This window comes from Rhincodon typus, chromosome 2 (assembly GCF_021869965.1).
Source record: "Rhincodon typus isolate 14 chromosome 2, sRhiTyp1.1, whole genome shotgun sequence".
Classification (NCBI taxonomy): domain Eukaryota; kingdom Metazoa; phylum Chordata; class Chondrichthyes; order Orectolobiformes; family Rhincodontidae; genus Rhincodon; species Rhincodon typus.
In genome coordinates this window covers 79,871,909-79,897,486 of record NC_063333.1, presented here as the reverse complement: position 1 = coordinate 79,897,486, position 25,578 = coordinate 79,871,909, and the positions used below count along the sequence as shown (strand labels likewise).

The window sequence follows — 25,578 nt, the reverse complement described above, 5'->3', positions numbered from 1 at the left end:
TTCTTCCAGTATGAAGCTCCTCACATAAATATTGTGTTTAACACTTTCATCCACTCTAGGATTTACGTTCATCAATTTAAGTTCATGGTTTCTAATTCCTAAAGTAATACTGTAATCTCTCTCTAAATTGTTGTGATTGTGCCTGCTGCCTATTAGAACAAAATCACACCATTTTAGTTCAGCAATATTTATTGGTTAGTGATTCCTCTAAATGCATTCCTGGATGGAGCACAAGGAATATCAGTGGACATGACATCAAAACAAACACAGAATGACCAGAAGGAGTTTCACAAAGAACTTCTCAATTGGGCATGGGCAATTAATTTGCTAGGGATGCCATGTCCCACTTAAAAATGCAATAGCTGCTGTCACAATCACACAAGAGGAGAAAGATTCATAAAATGTTATCAGTGCCCTTTAAAATATTAATTAGTTCAAAAGAAATGATGATCATATAGTGCCCAGTCCCCAAGGGTGAACAGTAGTGCCTATAATTATGTCTGTCAAGAAATACCCAACAATGTTGTCCTAAATCAATTATCTTACTTCAAATCAATTGCAGGATCGTAGTCAGTTACACTGCATGTTGTAACCAGGTTTTCCATTAAATCAAGTTACCCTCTCCTCGCCTGGAGAAGGGCTCAAATTCAAAGACCTTGCTCTTTGGGACATGAAATGATTTGCTAACTGCATTGGCAGTTCAAGCATCTTTCTGGGTATCAAAGAATCAACATATTTCCTGCCATTAATTTTGTTGTCTCTTCTTACCTTTTTCAGATGATATAAATTTCCAGACTGTATTCATGTGATGAATGCGCAACCATTCTGCAAATAATTGGAGCTCCAGAATGTAAATTTGGACTACGTAATTCAGATCCTGAATGTATTAGTTTATCTCATTCACTATGTAGGGATTTGGCAGCACTGAGCTTAAAATGTTAAATTTTGTTATTAGATATTAGCTCAATATTATACGCTCTCTTGGCCTTTACTTTTCCTCTCTTAAATGTGCTGAATCTTAGTGGGTTAATGATCCACCAGCATTAACCACATTATTGTACCTAAAATAAATGGCCATCCCTCACATGGCCAACTAGACAATGAGTGATACAGATTCAACAACCATCAAGAAGCATCCTAGCAAAGCCAACTCAGTTCTCATTCAAACATTTGCTCTTTTCCACCAGCAGTCAGTCATGTTTACGGGGAACAGAAACCTTGGTCAATCTTCTTCCTCCCTTTTGGCATTTAGATAAATATTGACACTTTTACTCTTGTACTGATGAAGCTTACTGAAAGAAGCATGGACCAACGATGAGATCTGGGTCTCTTCTGGTCAGAAGAATTGAATTTCACACTGGGCAGTGTTTTCACCATCATAGTTTGTCTGAGCAACGTGGGCTATAGTGAGATTTGCCACAGAATTGGACATGAAGTCCAGTGAAGACCATCTCAATGTCGGAAGCCTCTTATTCCACATTTTATGCTTTTTTCAAGCAGAGTGGTGTGTTTCTTGCTAGTTGTCAATTGAGGGGGTATTATTGCTTATTAAACACCTTGCTGAATACACTTTATTAATATTCAGCTTCCTATCTTATGAGGTGCGTTAGAGAGCTAGGCATCAAGAAAACTCAATGTGGAAATTACAGCATATACATGGTGAATCCAGCTGGCCCCTTGCCCCAAAAAACCTTCATTTTGGATACACAATGCCAACATCTCCGGGTCCGCTCCACAGGCACTTGCTATATACACTCCACATCCACAGACATTGACATCTGACATTTGCCTGCCTCTACGAACCCTCATCGCATATCTCCGATTCACTTACAAGATGTTTCTGCACTTTGGGCTCCAACTATGACATAACACTGCTGCTGTGCTGTCAGGAACACACTCAGCTCAGGGACTGGACCAGGCTGTATCGCTAGGTTCTTCGCTTGTTCTCATAGCACTCACGCAATCTGAGCTGACCTGGATGTTCACAGCATCTCTGCCTTACATTGCATTGCCTTGCTGTGCCTTTTTGCACTTTGTCCCCTCATCCAAAGATACAAGGCTCACATTACTTCAATCTTGACCTTTCATCTCACACAGACAAAGAAGCAAAGAGGTTTAGGTGTCAGCAAGCCTCAGTCAAGTCAAGAGGGGCAGTCTTCGCTCAGGGGGTCCGAACACAATACGTCAACGGCAGCCTCTGATGCCAGTCCAGGATCTTGGATACGGTCAATCAGCCACTGGGGAACGTTAGAGTCAAGATGCTCTCCACACAGCGGGTGAAGGCCATTAACTTCCTCCTGACAGCATTCTTCTTCTGTACCTGGGTAGCGACCTCAAACCAGCTTGGCATGGCCTAATGTCGTGGCCTCTTCTCCTGGTTCTGAGGGAACAGGAAATCCCACCTCTGCACCAACCTAGCCAACAGGAGACAGTCACCTGCCATATCCGTTCAGACCTGTGTCTCCATACTCGGAGTAGCACAGATGAGGGCTGTACTGGGAAATTGCCAGGACTATCATGTGGGATGTCAGAGGTCGTGAGCTGTTGTTGTTTAGCATTTTGTTTTATCTTTCACACTTCTCAAGTGTATGTGATATGATTTTGGTATCCATCAATGCTCTTTCAACTGAGAGAATAGGCTGTCAGTAAAATTATTAGCTGCTAATGCTGTTCCATCTGTTAGCCATTTGCAAAGTACAAACACAGGCAGATCTCACTGTTATGAAAGTAAGTCAGAAAGATTTCTGCAGATGTACCGCAGAGGAAATGTGACCACTTATACACCGCTTAGATCGCAAAAAGCTCAGTAGCTCTTACATAAAAGGACAAGAACCTCTCGTTAACAAGTTACCCAATCCCAAAAATCATAGCCCATGAAATAGAAGAAGTATCCTCAACTGACAGCTTAAATTAGGCTTAAATGACTAGCTACAAAGATGAGGGGTTGCTAGGGTTCTCTCACGTTTTATACTATTGTTGAATATAACATACATCAATACTGTTTCTTTGTAGCTTTGGTGTGATACAGTATAAAATTAATGTATCAGAGGAGCAAAGAAACAATGGATATACAGTTTGTTTTTCTGCAACAGTTCAGGAAATGTTTTTACATTAATGGTACTTTATATTATAAACCAATGCTTCGTGTAAACACACTGACCTTGAAATTCCTCAGAGTGTTTGAACAAGGATAGGGCAGATGATGTAGTTTGCATGAATTTCTGAAAGGCCTTTGACAAGGTCCCACATGGGAAACTCATAAAGAAGGTACAAGCTCATGGGATCCAGGGAAGCTTGGCAAGCTGGATCCAAAATTGGTTTAGTGGCAGGAGACAGACGATGGTAATAGCAAGCTGTTTGTGTGACTGGAGCCTCGTGTGCAGTGGCGTACCCAGGGATCAGTGCTGACTCCCTTATAGTTTGGGATATTCATAAATGATATAGATCGTGGAGGGAATGATAACTAAGTTTGCAGATGACACAAAGACTGGCTGGGCAGTTGACAGTGAGGAGGAAAGCCTCCTGAAGGTTACTGAAGGATATAAATGAATTGGTCAAATGGGCAGAACAGTGGCAAAGGGAATTTAACTCTGATAAACGTGAGGTGATGCACTTGGGAAGTAGTAGCAAAACAAAGGAATACTCAATGAATGGCAGGACACTAGGAAGCTCAGAGCAACAGATGGATCTTGGGGTACTTGTCCACAGGTGCCTGAAGGTAACAGGTCAGGTTAATAGGGTGGTTAAGAAGGAATACAGGACACTTGCCTTTCTCAGTTGTAACAAAGATTAAAAGCAGGGAGGTTATGTTGGAGCTATATAGGATTTTGGTTCGGCCACAGCCAGAGTACTGTGTGCAGTTCTGGTTACTCCATTATAAGAAGGATGTGATTGTACTGCCTGGGATGGAGCATTTCAATGATGAAAAGAAGTTAGATAATCTCAGGTTGCTTTCTTTCGAGCAAGAAAGGCTGAGGGGGAGCCTGATAGAGGTGTATAAGATTATAAGGGACATATTCAGGGAAGATAAGAAGCAGCCATTCCCCTTAAGTAAAGGGTCAAGAAAAGAAGACACAGTTTTAAATTTAAAGGCATAAAGTTGAGAAAGGATTTGAGGAAAACATTTTCTCACCCAGAGGATGGTGGGGGTTTGGAATGCACTGCCTGGGGGGGAGGTTAGTTGAGGCAGATAACCTCACAATCCTTTAAAAGGTACTTGCATGAACATTTGAACCATCACACCATTCAAGGCTATTTGTCTAGTGTGGGAAAGTGTGACTAGTAAGGGAGTTGCGTCTTTTTGGTGGTACTGACTCAATGGGTCAAAGGGTATTATATGATTCTATGAACCCAGTGAAATCATCCTAGAGCCCACCACAGGTTTAGTCTGGGTTAGATATATATCTAGTTCAGTACAAACAAATGGCCAGAGTAGGGGGAGATCAGTTGGACTGACTGATACTGCATGTACACTCCATTACACCTTTAAAACCTAACATTCATGGGTGAGGCAATATTTCAACAAAAACACTACTTATGATAAATGTAGTTGAAGACCCTACCCTAGAATTCTATGAGAAGTAAATAATCATCAATTAGTTAGTTGGAACGAAATGTGTTAGAAAACTGTCTTTAAGTTTTCGTATACGACATTGAATTCAAACCAAATAGATGGGTCAGAATGTTTTGTCTCTCTAACAACCCTTAACGGCCATCAAACGAAATGTGGCTAGAGGACTATCAGTCCAGCATTCACTATCCAGGAGTCCACAACTCTAAACTGGCTATGAGTGCACCTTGTTTAGCCGAAATCAGTTAAATACATCATGCAAAAGAAAAATAGAAAGTATGGAAATAATGGGGTTAATGAGATTGTTGCCAGGATAATGAAAACTGTTGAAGAAGTGGACTTTAGCAATTTGATGCCAAAGTTACTTTCTCAATTTTGTTTGGTTTCCCCTCTGCCTGATTTATTGTGTGTAAGTTTTTCATGCTAACTCTCTGCACTACCTAATGATGTTCATACTACTTAGTTCCTTTCATGTCTGTTCATTACTTTCTTGAGTTCACGTTTATAATAAAGTACTGCTGTTGCCAGCCTGCCGAAGCCTTGTTTGATATCCATTTATTAACAAAAACAACTTACATTTACATAGGGCTGCAAGTATAGTTAATGTTGTAAGGTGCTTTACAGGAACTCCATCAAACAAGATTTGGCACCAAGCCACATTAACAGATATTAGGACCGGTAACTAAAAACTAGGTTAAAAACGTAGGTTAAAGGACAGAAGAGAGGTACAGGTGGAGAGTTATAGGGAAGTAATTCCAGGGTTCAGAAATGTAGGCAGCTAAAGACATGTCATCACGGGTAGAGTGAAGGAAAACAATGTGTAAGTGGCCAGAGTGGAAGAGTACAGATATCCTAGGAGGTTACTGATCTGGAGGAGGTTACAGAGGAAGTGGGGAATGAGGCCAAGGAGAGATTTGAAAGCAATGCTAAGAATCTTAAAATAAGCTATTACTCAACTGGGAGCCAGTGAATAATTAAGCAAAAGGGTGACATGTGAACGGAACTTGGAGAAAGTCAGACATGGGCAGAGTTTTCAATGAGCTCAGTTGCTCTCTTTTCCATCTGACTGGAGTCAGCACTCCTTATCTTTATCTATTACTCTCTACTTTCCCGGTACTTCAGTGAAATGTCATTCTGCATTGTATGCAAAGTTTCTCATGTAGGATAGGCTCTAACTCAGTATCACCACTAAACTTTGGCTGACATCTTAACCAGGTATTAATAGACCTGTTACAAGTTGCCAGTATTTTCTACTTTTAACTCAGATTTCCACCATGCCCCACCAACCGTCCCTGGTTGGACCTGATTTCCTGGGCCAACACTTAGAAAGGCCATAAGACTGGTTAGCACAGGAAGAACATCAACCATGTTCATCTCATGGGAAATCTATAGTCGGGAACAAGAATCAAGTGCAAGTAATATACTTTTAGCTCTAGAATCCCCCTTTAATGACTGTTTCATTCTATTTCTGTACTCTATGAAGTAATTGTGTTTCTTGTTAACTTTAATTTTAGTATCCACTTTATTGATAACAGAAGCATAGAAAAAAAAGCACAAGGGAATACCTAATATTAAGACGATTGCTTCCTCATTGCTTGACATACTTGCATTGCTTAGATTTAATACTGTAGGATAATCCCAAGTCAGTTCATGTTCACATTATTCTGCTGCCACTGCATGCAGTACATGATGCATTGTGTCAGGGAGTACTAGCAGGTTTCAAAGACCTGCTGGTCACTATTAAAGATAGTCTGCTACAGACAGTTTGAAGTGGGCAGGAACAGGAAAACAAGGCAGATTGGACTGTATTTCAGGACGCAGCTGTGGAGTCCTGCAAGGAAGCGTGCTTTGTTTTGGAGCTGAGCCACATTTTCCGGTGAACTACAACATCACACCAAGCTGGAAGGAAGTGGAGCACAGAACCATCATCTGTTCGCAGCAAGAGATTGAATAAGGAAGAATTTACTGCTCAATGTGCAGAGCACTGGTTCAGAATGGCACTATCACAGAGACAGTAAACAGCATCCAAATTACTAACTCAGAAATGATGTAATTCATAGCTTCGCAGTTAAGATGGTCATTCTTATTGTTATTGATATGTGAGCACTCGTTTTGACTCCACATTCTTGTGAACAGATAGTTACTGGAGCAGCTTCATTTGGAATTATGTCAAGTCAATGCAGAATCAGTGTCTCTGCTGACTCTGTGGGAATTGCCCTGGAAATTAAAGATTTCGATTGACATGTCCCTTGAGCGTGGAAAGCCTCACTTAAGATAATAGTTAATCCAGAAAAATTAGGGGGATTAAAAAATTAATCTAACCCATTAATAAGTATTAAGCAACACTGCCACCCAGTTCACCATTGACCTCCCCCCAGACTACAAATCCCCTGACCCCTACATCTTTCAGACCCCTGACAACCACCTCCTAATCTAACTCAATTGTTGGCATCCAATCCGACTGTACACGCCCCACCAATCCGTCCCTGGTTGGACCTGATTTCCTGGGTCAACACTCAGGGGCTCAATTCCCTGGACTGCGATGAATACCCTCCCCACCAGACTCAATACTGTCCCCAGAGCTGGCACTCCTTCCCCAGCAACTTGACCTACAATCCCTCGCATCCAAAACTCTGAACCCTACTGAAGCACTCCATCACTTACCTGGCATCTACCACCCGGCATCCTAGAACCCTACCTACCTGACACCCTACGCACCTGACACCCTGGCACACTATCCCTTACCAATCCACCTGCCACCCTATCCCCTCACTCAACATATCCACTTACCTTTCCTCAGTCTCTGTCAGAGTCTCTTTGGGACTTTTAATTCCTGAAATACAGCATGAGTTTGTGTAAAGGTTCAAGTCCTGGTCTGTAACTCTGCGCCTGCACTGAGTGGATTTTTCTTTGGCTATCTTTGGTGAACATACTTGGGATCTTGGCTGGATGTATCAAAACTATGTAGGGGCATGTTTTTAAAACTATCCACAGGTATCCCAGCTGCCATTGGAATATCAGGGCCATTAATTTTCAAGCGTAAAACGTGTAGGAAGCCACACTTGTTACAACATTGGTTGATTCTACGAATATTATTGTACAATATAAACCACCTAAAACTATATGAAATAGATTGAACATAAATGATCACATTAGTGCTATTTTTAGGTTTATGACTTAATACTGCAGGTTCAACTAAGGTAAATAATTAAATCTAATTATTGTAAGGGGTGCCTGTCCCTGTCGAAAGGTATTTGACAAATAGCTTCATAACTATAATAAATCTTTACATTTTAGTTGCTTTGCAGTCTCTGCAAAAACCTGAAAGGATATTGCCTTAGTAATGCGTGACACAAGTCATTGGTTGACATGAAGACTGTGTATGTGAGAAGAAAGTCATCCAGCAACATATCTGCAAAAGAAAACTTTGTTAATCTGAGGTATCTGAATATTAAATCCTTGAATGGTGAATTATTCTGTTCACAAAATATCTGAACCCTGCTGACACCAACATTTCAATGACTACTTACTTTTCCTGTTTCTTCAGCAGGCTAATTGATTACTACTGGCTTCTCACAAAGCCATGTGCAATAATTGAGAAACAAACTCATAAGTCTCTGTTTCACATACTTTTTTAAACTAAAATCATATACAACTCTGAAATATTATTTTGTACTCAAGCGCACCTGTAAACTTCTTTTCATACGGAGACCTATTTTTCTCTTATGAGCAAGATATTTCCACTGAAACTGGTAAACTCAGGTTAAGGCTATCATTATCATTAGGTCATAATCTAGATATTCTGCAGAAATTGGCAGTTAAAAAAAAACTTTCTAACGAGGTGCAATGCCTACTTAAATTAATTTCTTGAAACAATACACCTTAATAATTACAGCCAACTTCCAGTGAGTGTGGTGGATATTTGCAAAAGAAAATGACATACAAAGTGAATTAGAAAACAGCTTCAATGATATATTACTGGGAAGGCATCTTATCTCTGTGTTGTGACCACCAACAGATTGTGGCTGACTACAGCTAATGTTCATCAAATGATTTTACAAGAACTTTTTTGAGTCCTTTATCATAAACTGTTTGTTAGGTGAGTCAGCTAGATGGCAAGATTGTAGGGTAGAATAATGCTGACTGTGTGGGTTTAATCTCCCTGTTGGCAGATGTGGTTTATAGTGATTTGCCTCCTTACTTGGCCACATGATATGGAGTGGTATCCTCAAGCTTCATAACCAATAATCTCTAATGGTTAATTACTTACCTTTTCATAAAAAGCAATAAGCATGGAAAGCATCACTCCCTGGGGAATTTTAAACTGATGGCATGAAAAAAAATCTCCTTGACTCTCCTTGTAGTGAGTACATGACCCACTGCCAATATTTGACAAGAGAGTGGATTAAAATCTATCAAAAGAGTTTAAACAGTGTGATATTTACAGGACATTGGTATGAAAGTAACTCTGCAATAACAGAATCATCACCAGGTTTCATTGTACTATCATGAGATTGCACGGTAGAAAGATAGTGCCTACTACACAGTTTGTTCACAGAAAATTGCTTTAAGCTGTTGAATATGCAAGGAATGGATGGAGGAGATTTCCATATTTTAGATTGCAAACAGGTTCTAGATGTCCCTGAAATGACATATGTCTAACCAGAGAGATATAATTATATCCTCAAAGCCAGAGACCAACAACAATTACAACTTGTATTTATATAGTTTCAGTCATAATGGGTGGAATGAGAAGTAAATATACCATTATTTTGTTAGCATTGAATGCCAAGAGAAATTTACCTGAAAAGTGCTTGTTGATGTTAGTGAATGTATTGCTCAAAACTTTGCCCAGTTTCTACACTAAACATTTTAGGAAAATAAATTTTTTACTTTATTCATCATGGAATTAGGCATCACTGGCCAAGTCAACTGCTGCAATCCATGAGATGTAGGACAGCCACATTGCTGATAGGAAGGGAGTTGCAGGATTTTGATCCAGTGACGGTGAAGGAATGACAATATAGTTACGAGACAGGATAATGTGTGGCTTGGAAAGGAATTTACAGGTAGTAGTGCACCCATGCATCTGCAGACCCACCCCTCCAGGTGGTAGAGTTCACAGGTTTGGGAGCTGCAGTTGAAGGAGCCTCAGCAAGTGAAAGCAATACATCTTGTGGACAGTGCACACTACTGCTACTCTGTGCCATTGCTGAAGGCAGCGAAGCTGAGGACCTCAAGAGAGTACGCATTATCCACTTGACATTTCTAGCTAAAGATGAGTACCCTTTGCACTGATGTGCTAGACTGCCCTATCATTGAGGACGGAGATACTTGTGGAATGTCCTTCCTCTGGTTTGTTGTTTAATTGTCTGTCATTATTCATGACAGAATGTAGCAGGATTACAGAGTTTAAATCCAATCTGTTGGATGTGCAATCACTTAGCCATGTCTTTTACATGCCGCTTTCACTGTTAGGCCTATGTTTATATGAATTAGTAAAAACTAGGATCCCAATACCCACCCTGGGAACTCCACTACAAATCTCTCTCCAGCGTGAAAGGTATCCACAAACCATTACACTCTGTATTCTATCACTGGACCAACAGATGGAGTTTAATTTAGATAAATGTGAGGTGCTGCATTTTGGAAAGGCAAATCAAGGCAGGACTTATACACTTGATGGTAAGGTCATGGAGAGTGTTGCTGAACAAAGAGACCCTGGAGTGCAGTTCCTTGAAAGTGGAGTCGCAGGTAAATAGGATAGTGAAGAAGGTGTTTGGTGCGCTTACCTTTATTGGTCAGTGTACTGAGTGTCGGAGTTGGGAGGTCACATTACGGCTGTACAGGACATTGCTTCAGCCACTTTAGGAGTATTGAGTGCAATTCTGGTCTCCCTTCTATAGGAAGGACATTGTAAAACTAGACGAGTTTCAGAAAAGAGTTGAGGATGTTGCCGGGTTCAGAGGGTTTGAGCTACTGACTCTTTTATTCCATCAGCTATTACTTTTCTCACATGTTTGTTGTGTGACACTGTATTGAAAGTCTTTTAAATGTTCACATATACCACAGCAATAGCTTTGCCTTCATCAATCCTCTCTGTTACCTCTTCATAAAATTCCAGCAAGTTAGCCCAACATGATTTTCCCTAAAGAAATCCACGCTGAGTCTCTTTAATTAAGCCAAATTTGTCCATGTGACTATTAATTCAATCTCAGATTATTGTTCCTGTAAATTTCCTCACCATTGAAGCTAAACTGACTTGTCTATGATTGTTGAGCATATCGTTCTATTTTCAGGAAAGACATTAGGTTTGTGACTTTCCAGTCCTCAAGCACCACCATCTAAGCTCAGGGAAGACAGAGGGATTATGGTCAGTGCCTCTGCAATTTCTATTTTCACTTCCTTCAATAGTCATGGATGCACTTAATCTTGTGCTGACCAATAGCATATCCAACTTCCTCCTTATCAATTTTGAACCCTGCTAATGATTGAGTTTCCTATTCTGACTCGGTGGTCTGGGTAACATAATAAAGACAGATATCAAATCTTTACTTAATACCTCAGCCTTCCCCACCACCCCCTCCCCCCTCCACATATAGATATTTTCACTTGTCAATCAGTCCTACCTCTTCCTTTTACCATCCTTCTGCTGGTTATGGGCTGTTGTAATATAGAGTCATACAGTCATAGAGAAACAGACCCTTCCGTCCAACTCGTCCATGCCAACTAGATATCCTATATAAATCTAGTCCCATTTGCCAGCATTTGGCCCATATCCCTCTAAACGCTTCCTATTCATATACCAATCCTGATGCCTTTTAAATGTTGCAATCTTACCAGACTCCACCATTTCCTCTGGCAGCTCGATCCATACACGCACTACCCTCTGCGTGAAAAGGTTGCCCCTTGGGTCCCTTTTAAATCTTTCCCCTCTCGCCTTAAACCTATGCCCTCTAGTTTTGGACTCCCCTACCCTGTGAAAAGACCTTAACCATTCACCCCTTCCATGCCCCTCATGATTTTATAAACTTTTTTAAGGTCACGCCTAAGCCTCCAACGTTCCAGAGAAAATAGCCTCAGCCTGTTCAGCTTCTCCCTATAGCTCAAACCCTCCAACCCCGACAACATCCTCAAAAATCTATTCTGAAAGTTTTCTAGTTTCATAATATCCTTCCTATAGAAGGGAGACCAAAATTGCATGCAATACTCCTAAAGTGGCCGAACCGATGTCCGGTACAGCCGCACCATGAGCTCCCAACTCCTACACTAAATGCACTGACCAATAAAGGCAAGCATATCAAATGCCTTCTTCATTATCCTATCTACCCACGACTCCACTTTCAAGGAACAATGAAACAGCACTCCAAGGTCTCTTTGTTCAGCAAAACTCCCCAGGACCTTACCATTAAGTGTATAAATCCTGCCTTGATTTGCCTTTCCAAAATGCAGCACCTCTCATTTATCTAAATTAAACTCCATCTGCCACTCCTCAGCCCATTGGCCCATCTGATCAAGATCCTGTTGTACTCTGAGGTAACCTTCTTCGCTATCTACTACATCTCCAATTTTAGTGTCATCTGCAAACTTACTAACCATACCTCCTATGTTCACATCCAAATCATTTATATAAGTCACAAAAAGCAGTGGCCCCAACACCGATCCTTGTGGCACACCGCTGATTACAGGCCTCCAGTCTGAAAAGCAACCCTCCACCACCACCTTCTGTCTTCTACCTTTGAGCCAGTTCTGTATCCAAATGATTAATGTTCCCTGTATTCCATGGTGATCTAACCTTGCTAACCAATTTACCATGTGAACATTGTCGAATGCCTTACTAAAGTCCATATAGATCATATCCACCCGCACTGCCCTCATCAATCCTCTTTGTTACTTCTTCAAAAAACTCAATCATGTTAGTGAGAATGATTTCCCACACATAAGGCTATGTTGACAATCCCTAATCAGTCCTTGCCTTTCCAAGTACAAGTAAATCCTGTCCCTCAGGATTCCCTCCAACAACTTGCCCACCACCGATGTCAGGCTCACCAGTCTATAGCTCTCTGGCTTTTCCTTACAACTTTTCTTAAATAGTGGTACAACCTCCAGACTTCCGGCACCTCACCTGTGGCTATCAACGATACAAATATCGCAGCAAGGGGCCCTGCAATCATTTCCCATAGCTTTCCACAGAGTTCTAGGGTACACCTGATCAGGTCCCAGGGATTTATCCAACTTTCTGCATTTTAATATGGCAATTAAAGTGTGATAATGACCAGATGACCAGTTTATTTAAGGATAACTATTGTCCAATGTTTTGGAGACAACTCCTCCAATATTCATGAAATCATTCATGCCCAGCTGAGAGGACAGATAGAGCCTCAACTGATTGTTTGGTTCAAAGGTGACACTGCCAAGAATGCAGCACTTTCTTAGTATTGCATTGGAGTTATTCAGAACATAAGAACATAAGAACATAAGAACTAGGAGCAGGAGTAGGCCGTCCGGCCCTTCAAGCCTGCTCCGCCATTCAATAAGATCATGGCTGATCTTTTCGTGGACTCAGATCCACTTACCCGCGTTCTCACCGTATCCCTTAATTCCTTTATTTTTCAAAAAAATATCTGCCTTATCTTTAAAAACGTTTACTGGAGTAGCGTCAACTACTTCACTGGGTAAGGAATTCCATAGATTAACAACCCTCTGGGTGAAGAAGTTCCTTCTCAATTCAGTCCTAAACCTGATCCCTCTAATCTTGAGGCTATGCCCTCTTGTCCTAGCTTCACCTGCCAGTGGAAACATCCTCTCTATTTCTATCTTATCTATTCCCTTCATAATTTTATATGTTTCTATAAGATCCCCCCTCAATCTTCTGAATTCCAATGAATATAATCCCAATCTACTCAGTCTCTCCTCATAAGCCAAACCCCTCAACTCCGGAATCAACCTAGTGAACCTCCTTTGCACCCCCTCCAGTGCCAGTACATCCTTTCTCAAGTAAGGAGACCAAAACTGCACACAGTACTCCAGGTGTGGCCTCACCAGCACCTTGTACAGCTGCAACATAACCTCTCTGCTTTTAATCTCAATCCCTTTAGCAATGAAGGACAAAATTCCATTTGCCTTCCTAATTACTTGTTGTACCTGCAGACCTACCTTCTGTGATTCATGCACAAGGACACCCAGGTCCCTCTGCATAGCAGCATGCTGCAACTTTTTACCATTCAAGTAATAATCCTTTTTACTATTATTCCTACCAAAATGTATGGCTTCACATTTATTTACATTGTATTCCATCTGCCAGACCTTTGCCCACTCACTCAATGTATCTATGTTCCTCTGCAAAGTTTCACAGTCCTCTGCACACTTTGCTCTGCCATTCATCTTAGTGTCATCTGCAAACTTTGACACCCTACACGTGGTCCCCAACTCCAAATCATCTATATAAATTGTAAATAATTGCGGTCCCAACACCGATCCCCGAGGCACACCACTAGTCACTGACTGCCAGCTAGAATAGCACTCATTTATCCCCACTCTTTGCTTCAATTAGTAATCTATTAGTAATTTCTTCTTATTGCTAAATCTGGCTGCTGGCACCAGAATAAAGGTGCTGATTTGTCTGCTAGTTCAACAATGAATTTTTTTTTACTGCTTTTGTGTGCTTTGTAGCTGAAAGGGTTACTTTTGACAGTAGGAGGAAAACACTTTATTTGAGCTTTTTACTTGTCTGAGAGTAGTAGAAAGGATCATCTCATTATAAGTTGGAGTTTGTTTCTTAAAACTGTTTCTTTTCCAAATTGTCATTAAAGTCAAATTACTAATAGATTAGATTATTTAGGCCTATTCCTCCAACCCCACTATTGTACCACGTAGCCTGAAAGTGAAAGGCATCACTTGTCTGATGTCCTGCATATGGTTTCGACCAGACATGCCGTCACTTCTGTCACGTATGCATCAGGTCTGTCCACTGTTAAATTCAGTTACCTTTTCTGCACAATTGCAAAATGTTATCAGTCTGGCCAGGACAGCCTGAGGCAAATACATCCAATGAACTACTCCTGTGGGCAACCAAATGTGGCATTTAGAACCTCTACCTCCTGTCCATGATGCACGTACTTGTGCTTTACACTTTGCAATTATAGTAACCATCATATAAACTATAGCAAAATTAACCAACTGGGTGTGAACTCTTTGTTAAACTGTTATAAAGTCAATAGTACTTTGGTATATGAGGAAAATATTAGAAAATTGTTTCTGACAGTGAAATATCAATAGTTGCCAATAAGGACAGCAAAAAGGGGACAATTCCCTTTTACAATCAAATGAAGGCACAAAAATAACAGGTAGGAAAAGAGCAGTTAAGTCCAACAAGCTTGCCCCACCCTTGACATATGAACCATATGACTAAACCTTTCTCACCACTCTCCTGGCAGAGGCAAAATAAAAGAGGAAAGCCTATTATTAGAAAGGGAAATTGCTCTGGAAAGTCCCCCCAGCCTCCTCAGGAACTCAACTTGAGCTTAGGCTTGGCAGATAATTAAATTCTACTTTTTGTCTGAATACCATGATATTGGTAATGCTGCTACAAACACAGATTGGCAATATCCAATGAAAACCAGGAGTTGCCCCTCAGAAATTTAGTTCTAAAACTTAGAACATCTGGAAGGCTAATTACCCATCGTTCTAAATTGTTACTTTGTTTCTACCTTCTTCTTCTGTCAATCATTCCTTTTCTTTTCTCTCAAGGTGTTGCCAAACAACAACAGCACACACGTTGCGAATCATTCTCCGACATGTTACTAATGTGGCCTTGCGTGAGCCTGGATGATGAATATCAGCAGGATATTTGACTATGGATGCAGGAAAGCTTAGCCTAATCCTCACCTGATGCCTATTATATGCGCTGGATAATGACCAGGATCAGGAAATATGGTTGATTTTCCATTGTCTATCTCAGATTGACTGGAGCAAGTTGTGGCATTTCCTAATCCAACCAGGATGTGGAGGTGCCAATGTTGGACTGGGGTAGACAAAGTCAGAAGTCACACAACACCAGGTTATGGTCCAACAGGTTTGTCTGAAATCACAAGCTGGCAAAGCATAGCCCCTTCATCAGGTGAAGCTGGACTATAACCTGGTGTCGTGTGACTTCTGACTTAATCCAACCAGAATTAAATGATTGAATTCAGCATAGATGATGGATTCAATTTGGATTGTTCACTCTCAATGGATCAGTCACCCATTGCCTGAGAAAGCCCTAGAGTTGAAAACGTAACACATCCAATCTGGTCCAACATAAACAGACCACCTGCACGTTCAGCACTTTTTGTGTTGTTAGAATTTGTGTGCCCGATACTGTGATGTTTTTATTCATTCAATTAATCTCCAATCAGCTACCATTTATCAAAAAAAAACTGAAGTAATCGCTAAACAGTAGTGTAATTATGAAGATTTTTAATCATTTAATTGTAATTAATATTTAGGTCTGAATGAATGAAACCTACATTGTCAGCTTAAACAGGTATATTTCATAAGTGTGGAAAGTACTGTGAATGAAAATCAGATAATATTTAATATGAATTATGGAAAAGTAACAACATGGTCATAACAGACTAGTAAAGGTCTTAATAAGAACATTCAGCATAAACCATTTAGGTTAGGGAGGGGAAAACAACATCAGTCAGGGTTTATATTTCAGCAACACTTGTAAAGTACAAATGTGTGGTTACAAAGAGATTAAGATTAGTTGTGATGTGCTCCATGTTGAATTGCTTGCCAGGACTCATGGTCTGAATTCGTATAACAACTGCTGGGAAAAAGTACTAAAGAGCTCCTGGTGTAATGGAACCAAACCACAACAGAGAACCAATATCTAGTGAGGAAAGGTCAGGAGACAAACACACAAAGAAGCTTCCCTCGTGCTAGCAATAATTTGTTTGAATGTTTGCTCATTGATGAAATATGAACATGAAAATGAAAAATTGCAGGATTTATGTTCCAAAGAAAAATAGCGACAGCCAATAAATTAAACCATATTGTTTCCTTTTTGAATTAATCATACCCATAGGTTTAAGAGATTGTCTTTAGTCCAAAGGTATCAGTACAACAGTTAGAAGGCCTGAATGTAGGTGAACAGAAAATGCTATAGGCACTGCATGAAGACTGAAATGTTGCATGTGTGGTAGAGATTGATGCTTTTGAAACTGATCTGTATAGATAAAATCCTGACAATGAGGCATTCTTACGATTTACAGTATTTACCCTCTAACAGTAGATTAATTCACCCACTAAAGATTTCAACACCACATTGATTTGTGATTATTTTATCTTAACATTTAATGATCATTCAGCTCAGAGGCTACGCTGTACTGTAAAATGGAGTGAAAGATATGTTGGCAGAACTCAACTGTTTTTCATTGATCGACAAGAAAAATGTTGGTTGTGCCTTAAGGTACTAATAGTTAAGTGAACTGTTTGAACTTTGCTTTCAAGACTGTTGGATTATTCCTGCTGTAACCTGCAAATCCTCTGAAGATTGCATTGTGTTACAAACAAGTTAAAACATATACCATTACGTCTGGTAATATAAAAGTTAGATTAGATAGGCCACACCAACAGCATATTGGGATTTTACATCCTACTGCTTTTGTTAAACATCAAGAAAACATTGTAATAAAACATGCTTCCATCTCAATCATTTAATATTTTTCAGTGGTTTTTAGAAAGAACATCAGCTCCTTATCCATAAATAAAATTTACATGACTGTTTAATTGTAGGATCAAATCAAATAATGAGAAACTAAAAGCCTGCCTAATTGGATACTTCGAATACAAGTGGAAGTTTTGAAGACAGTCATTCTCCCATCAAATTTCCATAACCTTTATCTGGGGAGGAGGTGAATAGAGGGGAGTTGTTTGCACTGTAGGGAAGACAGGAAAGCTGAGAGAGACTTCTGTGGTACAACTGTCATCAGCAACCTAGACATTATGAATTCAAATAACATTATGGCAAAATATAATTTAACTGGCAGTAGGGAAAAATCAGTGAAAACTGGAATCCCTATTTGTTTCCTAATGACCTTTCAGACCGACTTGCATTTGACTCCAGTTCTCCATTACATGATACAAGAAAAGCAGCAACCACTAATACAATTAGCAATGGAAGGGCACATGGTGAGGAATACATTGCATTCAGTAATTGAGTGTAGTTAAGACAGAGATAGCTAACTTCTTGATTAGAAAGCAGATCAAAGGTTACAGGGAGAGTGCAGGAGAATAGGGTTGAGAAACACATCAGTCATGATCAAATGGTGGAGCAGACTCGATGGGCTGGATGGCCTAATTCTGTTTCTCTATCTTGGTCTTATAAAGGAATAATAGTTGGGAATATATATTAAAATATACAAATAAAAAATACATAAATGAAGGGATTGTATTCAGCTATGAATAAACAGGACAGGAACAAGAAAAGTCAGGTAGATTTGTAAGCTGCTTTAAATTTGATCTTCCAGCTATGACACAGGTATCGTACAACACACTTAGTCAGAACAAGGGAATGCAAAACATTGAAAGCAACTTACGAAGTGATTGGAATTTGGAGATATATCACTGTCATGCATGAGTTCACTAAATCCGTGAATGACACCATTAATTATATTTATAGCACTCTGAAAAATACATTCATAATAAGTTCATAATTTATTGCTAACTTAACTCATTTGGGGGTACATTTCAGTGATTATTTTTAGCCTTAACATCTGAGAAATCAAGAAAATCGGTAGATACCAGTGAGTGGTAGCACTTTTAACATTACGAGACATCTAGAAACAAGAAAGTGACTGAGTTAAATTAAATGATAACCCACAGTTATTTACAAATCACAATGGAGGGGGATGGAATATAAAAAATGTGTGAAAAAAATCAAATAATAGCAAGTCAGGTTCATGTAGAAATTATATATCCTCTGTGCATAACCTAGGCGACTAAATTAACATGTTTTGGCTGCTCAGTTGCATAGGCCCTAATCTCTGTGCTCTCCCTACACCTCTCTTGTCTCTCTTCACAGAGCATTGCAACATAATATTAATTTTGTAGAGCCTTTTATTTTAAATTGTTATGTATAGCTCACATACCTCTTTATTTTCTCTCAACCTACTATTTTACCTGCGTCAAAAGCGTATACAACTACATGAAACTCTGAATTCACATGATCAATACATCAACTGTGTGTATTAACAGTTAACGCCATGAATATTATTTCACTTGTTATAAAGTAGATCTTGAATTATACCACAATGTAGCTTGCTTTCACCACAAACTTGGTGCTATGGAATGCAGATGTCTCCATCTAGAAGCAATCAGCTCTTGGCAATGACTTTGAAACATAGCAAAACGTGTACATCTTGCTCAAACCATTAATGTAAATATACTGACGGCACAAATACCTTTCAGAAATATGATTCAGAAATGCAGTCTGACCTTGCAAATCATGTACTCTGCTAATGAGAACGTGTCATACATTCAGCTATTTCCCATACCGAAGGGCAGGCAGGTCATGGAATGATTGCACGTTACCCAACTGACTGAGCCTGAAAGCAAGTATCACTCAAGAGGAATCACAATAACTCAATTTGTTGTCAAAATGTAGTCTAATTTAAGTATGTTACTGTGGGAAGAAAAACTCTACATTTTTCTACGTTTCTTACTGAGCTCAAACTATCACCTCATTATTGACAACACAGCAAAAGCTCTTAGAAATGAAGGTTAAAAACTATTAGAATAATTAAAATTAACAGAATTGCTATCATATGGTCCCTAGATGAGAGTTGTAGGCTGTTTCCAGTTTGCATTAGATTGATACAATTTTTTTAATAGTATCTGAATTTCAACATTAGGTTACCCAATTTACTTCCCAGTCTTTGATATTCTATTTTAATTATAGTTACATTTTAAAGCGGTGACTTTATTGTCATGATCTAATATTGGTTGGTAAAATTGTATTCCAACTGGAAGTATACAAAGAAATTTCAGTGGTATAAGTACTGCAAAAATGTCTTATGGGAATACACTGCCAGGTTGACATTTTGTAAAAGCTCACTTGAGTATTTGCTTATCATTGTATTATATATTTACTAAATTACTTTAAAACATTCTGCTGGAAATGAAGAGAATATAAAGGTGGATAAATCTCTGGGACCTCATCTACTGTATCCCATAATGTTGTGGGAAATAAGAGAGGAAATTGCGAAACCCCTCGCAGAAATTTTTGCATCATCTATAACTACGGGTGGATGCCTGGTGATTATCACCTTCCAATGTTGTGTCTTTATTTAAGAAAGGTTGTAAGAAGAAAGCGGGGAACTGCAGTCCTGTTAGTCTGACTGTGGGTGTGGGTAAATAGTTGGAGGTGACTTTAAATGATAGGATTTATGAACATTTAGAGAGGCAAAAAATGATTAGGAATAGTCCACATGGTTTTGTGTGAGGAAAATCGTGTCTCACAAACTTGAGTTTTTTGAGAAATTACCAAAAAGATTGATGAGGGCAGAGCAGTGTACATTGTTTCCTTGGACTTTAGTAAAACCTTCGACAAGGTTCCTCATGGTAGACTAACTAGTAAAGTTAAGTCACATGGGACTCGGGGTGAGCTTGCCAAGTGGGTGCATAATTAGCTTAATGGCAGGAGACAGACAGTGGTGGTGGATGGCTGCTTTTTGGACTAGAGGCCTGTGACCAGCGGTGTTCCACAAAGATCAGTTCTGGGTGCTCTTTTGTTTGTCATCTATATAAATGATTTGGATGAGAATATGGAAGGCATGGTTAGTAAGTTTGCAGATGACAACAAAATTGGTGGCATAGTAGACAGTGAAGGTTTTCTAACATTACAAAGGGATCTTGATCAAATGGGTCAATAGGCTGAAAAATGGCAGATAAACTTCAAAGTAAATAATGCGAGGTATTGCATTTTGGTACAACAGACAAGGGTAGGGCTTATACAATTAATGGAAAGGCCTTGGGTAGTGTTGTACAACAGAGGGGCCTAGAGGTTCAGGTACATAATTCTTTGAAATTTATGTCACATATTGACCGGTGGTTAAAAAGGCATTTATCATGCTTGCCTTCATTATTCAGTCCTTGGAGTACAGGAGTTGGGAAGTCATGTTGAGGTTGTATAGGACATTGGTGAGGCATGTGTCCAGTTCTGGTTGCCCTGTTATAGGAAAGATATTATTAAGCTGGAGGGGTTTCAGAAGAGATTTACCAGGTTGTTGTAGGGTATGGAAGGTTTTGAGTCATAAAGAAAGGCTGGATAGGCTGGGACTTTTTCCACTGGAGCATTGTAGATTGAGAGGTGACCGTATAGAAGTTTATAAAATAATGAGGGCATAGATAGGGTTAGTGGTAGATGCCTTTTCCCTAGGATGCAGCATTTCAAGACCAAGGGGCACATTGTTAAGGTGAGAGGAGAGAGATTTTAAAAAGACACGAGGGATAAATTTTTTTGCACAGAGGGTGGTTCAAGTGTGGAATGACCTTCCTGAGGAAGTGGTGGATGGGGGTACAGTTACAACATTTAAAAGACATTTGAATAAATACGTGAATAGGAAAGGTTTGGAGGGATATTGGCCAGGAGCAGGCAGGCTGGACTAGTTTAGTTTGGGATTCTGTTTGGCATGCACTGGTTGGTCGGAAGGGTCCATTTATGTGCTATATGACTCTATGACAAAGTACAAAACAAAATGGTATATAGAAAACCAGAGCTAAACACAGTAACCACATTTGATTGCGCTACTTTTAAACAAAAACATTTGAGTGCAGGAGAGAATTAGTTTGATTAATCCAATGACACAATGTAGTAGTGATTTTATATAAGTCTTATTCAATATATTAATTCTGTGCCTGTTTGCTACAGTCCATAAAGCAACCCTACACCAAAACTCTCTGTCTCCTGCCGTTAAACAAATTATGCACCCAATTGCAGAATTTACTTTTTTTAAAAACTCAAAGACTAAGTTGTAAATTTTTAATTCCCAGGTTTCATTTCAATAAAAGGAGCCCTGTCTCCAAACTCAAACTGGCTGGAGTGCTGAGAGGGTTGGTGGACAAGAGTGACAATTACATTGGGAGCTTCAGGACACTGGGGATGCAGAAGAATGCCTGGCTTAAAGTTAGTGCTGGGGAAGGTTTTAAAGAAAACAACCACATTAAGAGAGAGTGAGAGAGAGAGAAAGAGAGACCAGCATGAGACTGTTTCTCTTAGCCGACAAAGATTCCATTTGAGAATAGGTGTTGACACACATGCTGGTCTCCTCAGGCCATGCAATGTCTTCCACCCAGGTTTTTGCTGCCTTGTGTGATGTCATGCAATCAATAAGCAGCAAACCAAGGAATATCAAAAAAAAAGCTGTAATGCTTTATGGAACCTTATGGGACACCAATTCTGCAACACAATTATTTAAACACACCTCCTTCACCCTGTCAATAGAAGATTCTACCAAAAGACTTTACATAATCCTAACCTCAGGATTTCAGATAGATTCAGGGTTAAATAATAGTGGGTGGGTAGAAGCTTCACTCTGCCCTGAATGAGGCCTATCTGGAATCCCAGGGCTGAAAAAGGCAACACTGCTTTTCTAAAACTATGCAGACTTTCGGAAATTTTTCAATGTTGTCCAACTAAACCCAACAAGGCACAGTAAAGAACCAAACTGTTGTGCAGTGCATTCTATAAAATCCTATTGACATGATTATAAAGTTATAATTTCAGTCAAACTTTTAAATAATCAAAACTTTTGCAATATTTCAGTTTTAAGATTCTTCACTAAATGTACTGGACCCTCTGCTTGGCTCAAAGTGGTTCTTTAATGGGGCTAATAATAAAATTACTATCATATACGCTGATTATTCTCTGGCATAAAATTCAACACCATTCACCAGCAATCAATGACTTGCATTTGCCTTAATGATGAACCCAATTTCAATCAAAGAGATGTACACATAACACCTAGACATAAAAATGTGAATGTAACGTAGTTCAGGATTTGACCTAAAGAATTTTAGAGTCAATGTTGATTTTAAAGGTCAGTAATAGCTTAGAAGCTTTTACTGTCTCTCTCTCTTTAATGGTACTAAAGTACCATTAGGTTTGCAATGCTAGGTTAATTCCTCTCTCTAATTATCACTGGATTACAGCAATGCTTTATCTCTTAATGCAACATGACAAAATCCTGAACATCATAACTCATGCATTATTATGATCAATTATAATATTGATGCCCTTTCCATCTCCCAAGTACGGTGCATGATTCGGAACCACTTTCCCTCATTTTGCTATGAATTTACAAGTTGTATCATGGGCAGGGAGAAATGGTAACAGTTGGTCAACTAACCCAGAAAAAAATCATTTGAGTTTAGCTTTCTGCAAATGATAAAACAAAAAATTGCTTCCAACAATTCTACACAGTAAACAGGTTAAAACCTCAGAAACTTCAGTAAGACCTAAAGAGCTGGTTATTCTTTACAATAAAATGTTCTATAAAATATATTTAGCCAAGCAAATAACAAAAACATTTAAAGAAAAATCAAAATAAGCATTATGAAAGGGATACAGATTCAAACATATAATATCTAATCAAATAAATGGATCTATTTGATTTAAAGCAAGATAATGCTCTTACCTGCCTCTTTACATTCACCTTCCTCCAAGCGCATACCTTTGAGCAGATGCTCTAGAATCTTCTCAGGGGTTCCAGCCACCACCGTGTATCTATTAGAGAGTATAGATTCGACTGAGTCATCTTCTGCTGAAGACTGTGAAGGATTACTCCATTCATCTTCTGAATCTTCGTCAATATATTTAAAATAAGGCACATCAAAAGCTGGCAAGGTCAGACCAGTGCTATCTTCAAAGATTTCGGAAACACTTTTGTTTTCCATACGGGGATCAAAAACTCTTAACATTGAACTTGCTTATTATTTTGTTTCTAACTACCAGTGCATTACATAATTTCAGTTTTGCCTTTTGCCCTGTCTCACTATTAAACTCCAGCTGATCTGATCCATCCGGCTGCTGAGTGCTCTGCAGAGAATAAGTGAACCACTTACCTCCCATCATTCTGGGCACTCCCTGCAGTAGGGGCTGGGCTAGATGACGACATTTTTTTCAGGATGAGTATATCTTGGCCTCGTTCTTTAACTCGAGCTGTGTTTGCTTCATCATTCTGTTACAGGAGAAAAGAAGCAAATTTTGGACTTTCAAGAGCTTTTGCACGGGAGCTGAAAGGACAGATTCATCAGCTGACAAAGAAACTGGCGTGTTATACAATGTTCAGTAGAAATCTGGCTTCTTGTATTTCCCTTCCGTTAATGCTGTCGACTCACAGTTAAATGTCATTTAGTTGTTCACACGCAGGGGACCAGTTATTTCAGATGGCTAGCGTATGCTTCAGAATAATACGAACAGCAAGGGGTTCAATCCCTGGGGTGACCCTTGAAATTTCAAGGACGCTAACCGGAGAAGAATAGCTCATGCATGTAAGCAATTTTGTTTTACTGTTTCAGTACATAATTTTCTTTTAAAAACAAAAGAACTTTCTCCCAATTCACTTTACTTATGTATTCCGATTTAAATGCAGGAGATGAGGAGACAATATTCCAACTCTGTTGAATTATGTCATGTCAATCTTGTACAAAGGAAAAAGTCACACAATGACTTTGGTTGGTATTAACGTGTATTTGCATATTTTGATTCAGATTTAAAACAACTAAAAATAATTTCTGCCGGCAGGCTAAAAATAACAACTGAGGCAATTTGTGAGGTAGCAGATCCAATCAATTGAAGTAGCACTGTATATACAAATAAATGACTTTGTTGGCATCAGTCTAGGTTCAGCAGTAGCACACTTTGTTCTCCAGTTACAAAGTTAAACATTGAATTTGCACCCCAGAAACTTGATCACATGACCTGAGGGGCTACTACAGTTCAGAGGTGCCACATTTTGGACTTCTTTGAAGGTGCCATGGCTGCTTTGTTTACCCACAATACACCAGTGACAATGCTCCCATGTCATGGCCATAGAGTCTGGAAAAATCTCAGCACCACAACATAAACTTTAAAAATGGTCTCCCACACTTCCTTTACCAGTTGCCGGGTGAGTGGGCTGGTGATGGTCTGGATTAGGAGTCAAGCCAGACAACCTCAGAAAAGACCAAGAGGGTGTTGTGTTTCCGAGGTGGGCTGGTCAGAAAGACTGCCTGAGAACTCTGACAATGTCTGCAAAGTTTAAAATAAATATTAAAACTGAAAACACACCCATCCATACTATTTTTTGCACTGCAGGCCCCCTATGGTCCCTCATAGATCTTGTGCCACCCTATGCCCATTATCTTTTGCCCGTCATCTGCTCTGAATAATTCATAGGGCCCATTATATCCAGTGTGACAACTCATTATAAACCAATATCTCTCACTCACTACCCTTTTCAATTCCCTCACCGTAACAACACACTAATTATCCGGCGTGACCAGTAATCAGGAAGCATCATGACAGAAGTTAAAATTACCAATGTATTGGTTATGTCATTATTGAAAATAATATGATTTCATTGGTACAAAATAAACATCCAATACTCATAAGGGATTTGAAACAAACATTTGAGTTTTCAATTAATTTTGTTAGCAAACATTTCACTTAAGTGATAGTACCTTATGCCAACAATCATCTTACTCAAGCCGTTAAAATCTTATGCCAATAAATATTTCTGTTCAACAAGGAGGTGGAGCTGTCCATCAATAGGCACCACACTGTGAAATTAATAATTTGGGAAATCAGTCATGCAGCACAAATCCTATAAAGGTTTTATTTAAGCAGAACTTCAAAATATCTTTCTTTATAACTCCATGTCTTTTTGACAATTTCTTGACAACATTGCAAGTCCCCGTGAGTTGTTCTCCTTTTCCAGCATGAGCATTTTTTTTCACATTCCCAATATGTGCCTTGTCTCTCC

At 39.4% G+C, this 25,578-nt stretch overlaps 1 protein-coding gene across 4 annotated transcripts in view; it reads right to left on the bottom strand.

Annotated features, from left to right (window-relative positions):
* The window catches only part of rapgef5a (Rap guanine nucleotide exchange factor (GEF) 5a), a 162,451-nt gene that overhangs the window by 46,841 nt on the left and 90,032 nt on the right, over positions 1 to 25,578 (bottom strand). For all 4 annotated transcript variants that reach the window (XM_020530166.2, XM_048613850.1, XM_020530167.2 and 1 more), the window contains 3 exons: positions 23,678 to 23,793; positions 23,251 to 23,339; positions 7,904 to 7,982 (listed from right to left, as the gene is read on the bottom strand). In XM_020530166.2, the coding sequence (XP_020385755.1) occupies positions 7,904 to 7,982; positions 23,251 to 23,339; positions 23,678 to 23,793 (284 nt within the window). The remainder of the gene's footprint in view (positions 1 to 7,903; positions 7,983 to 23,250; positions 23,340 to 23,677; positions 23,794 to 25,578) is intronic.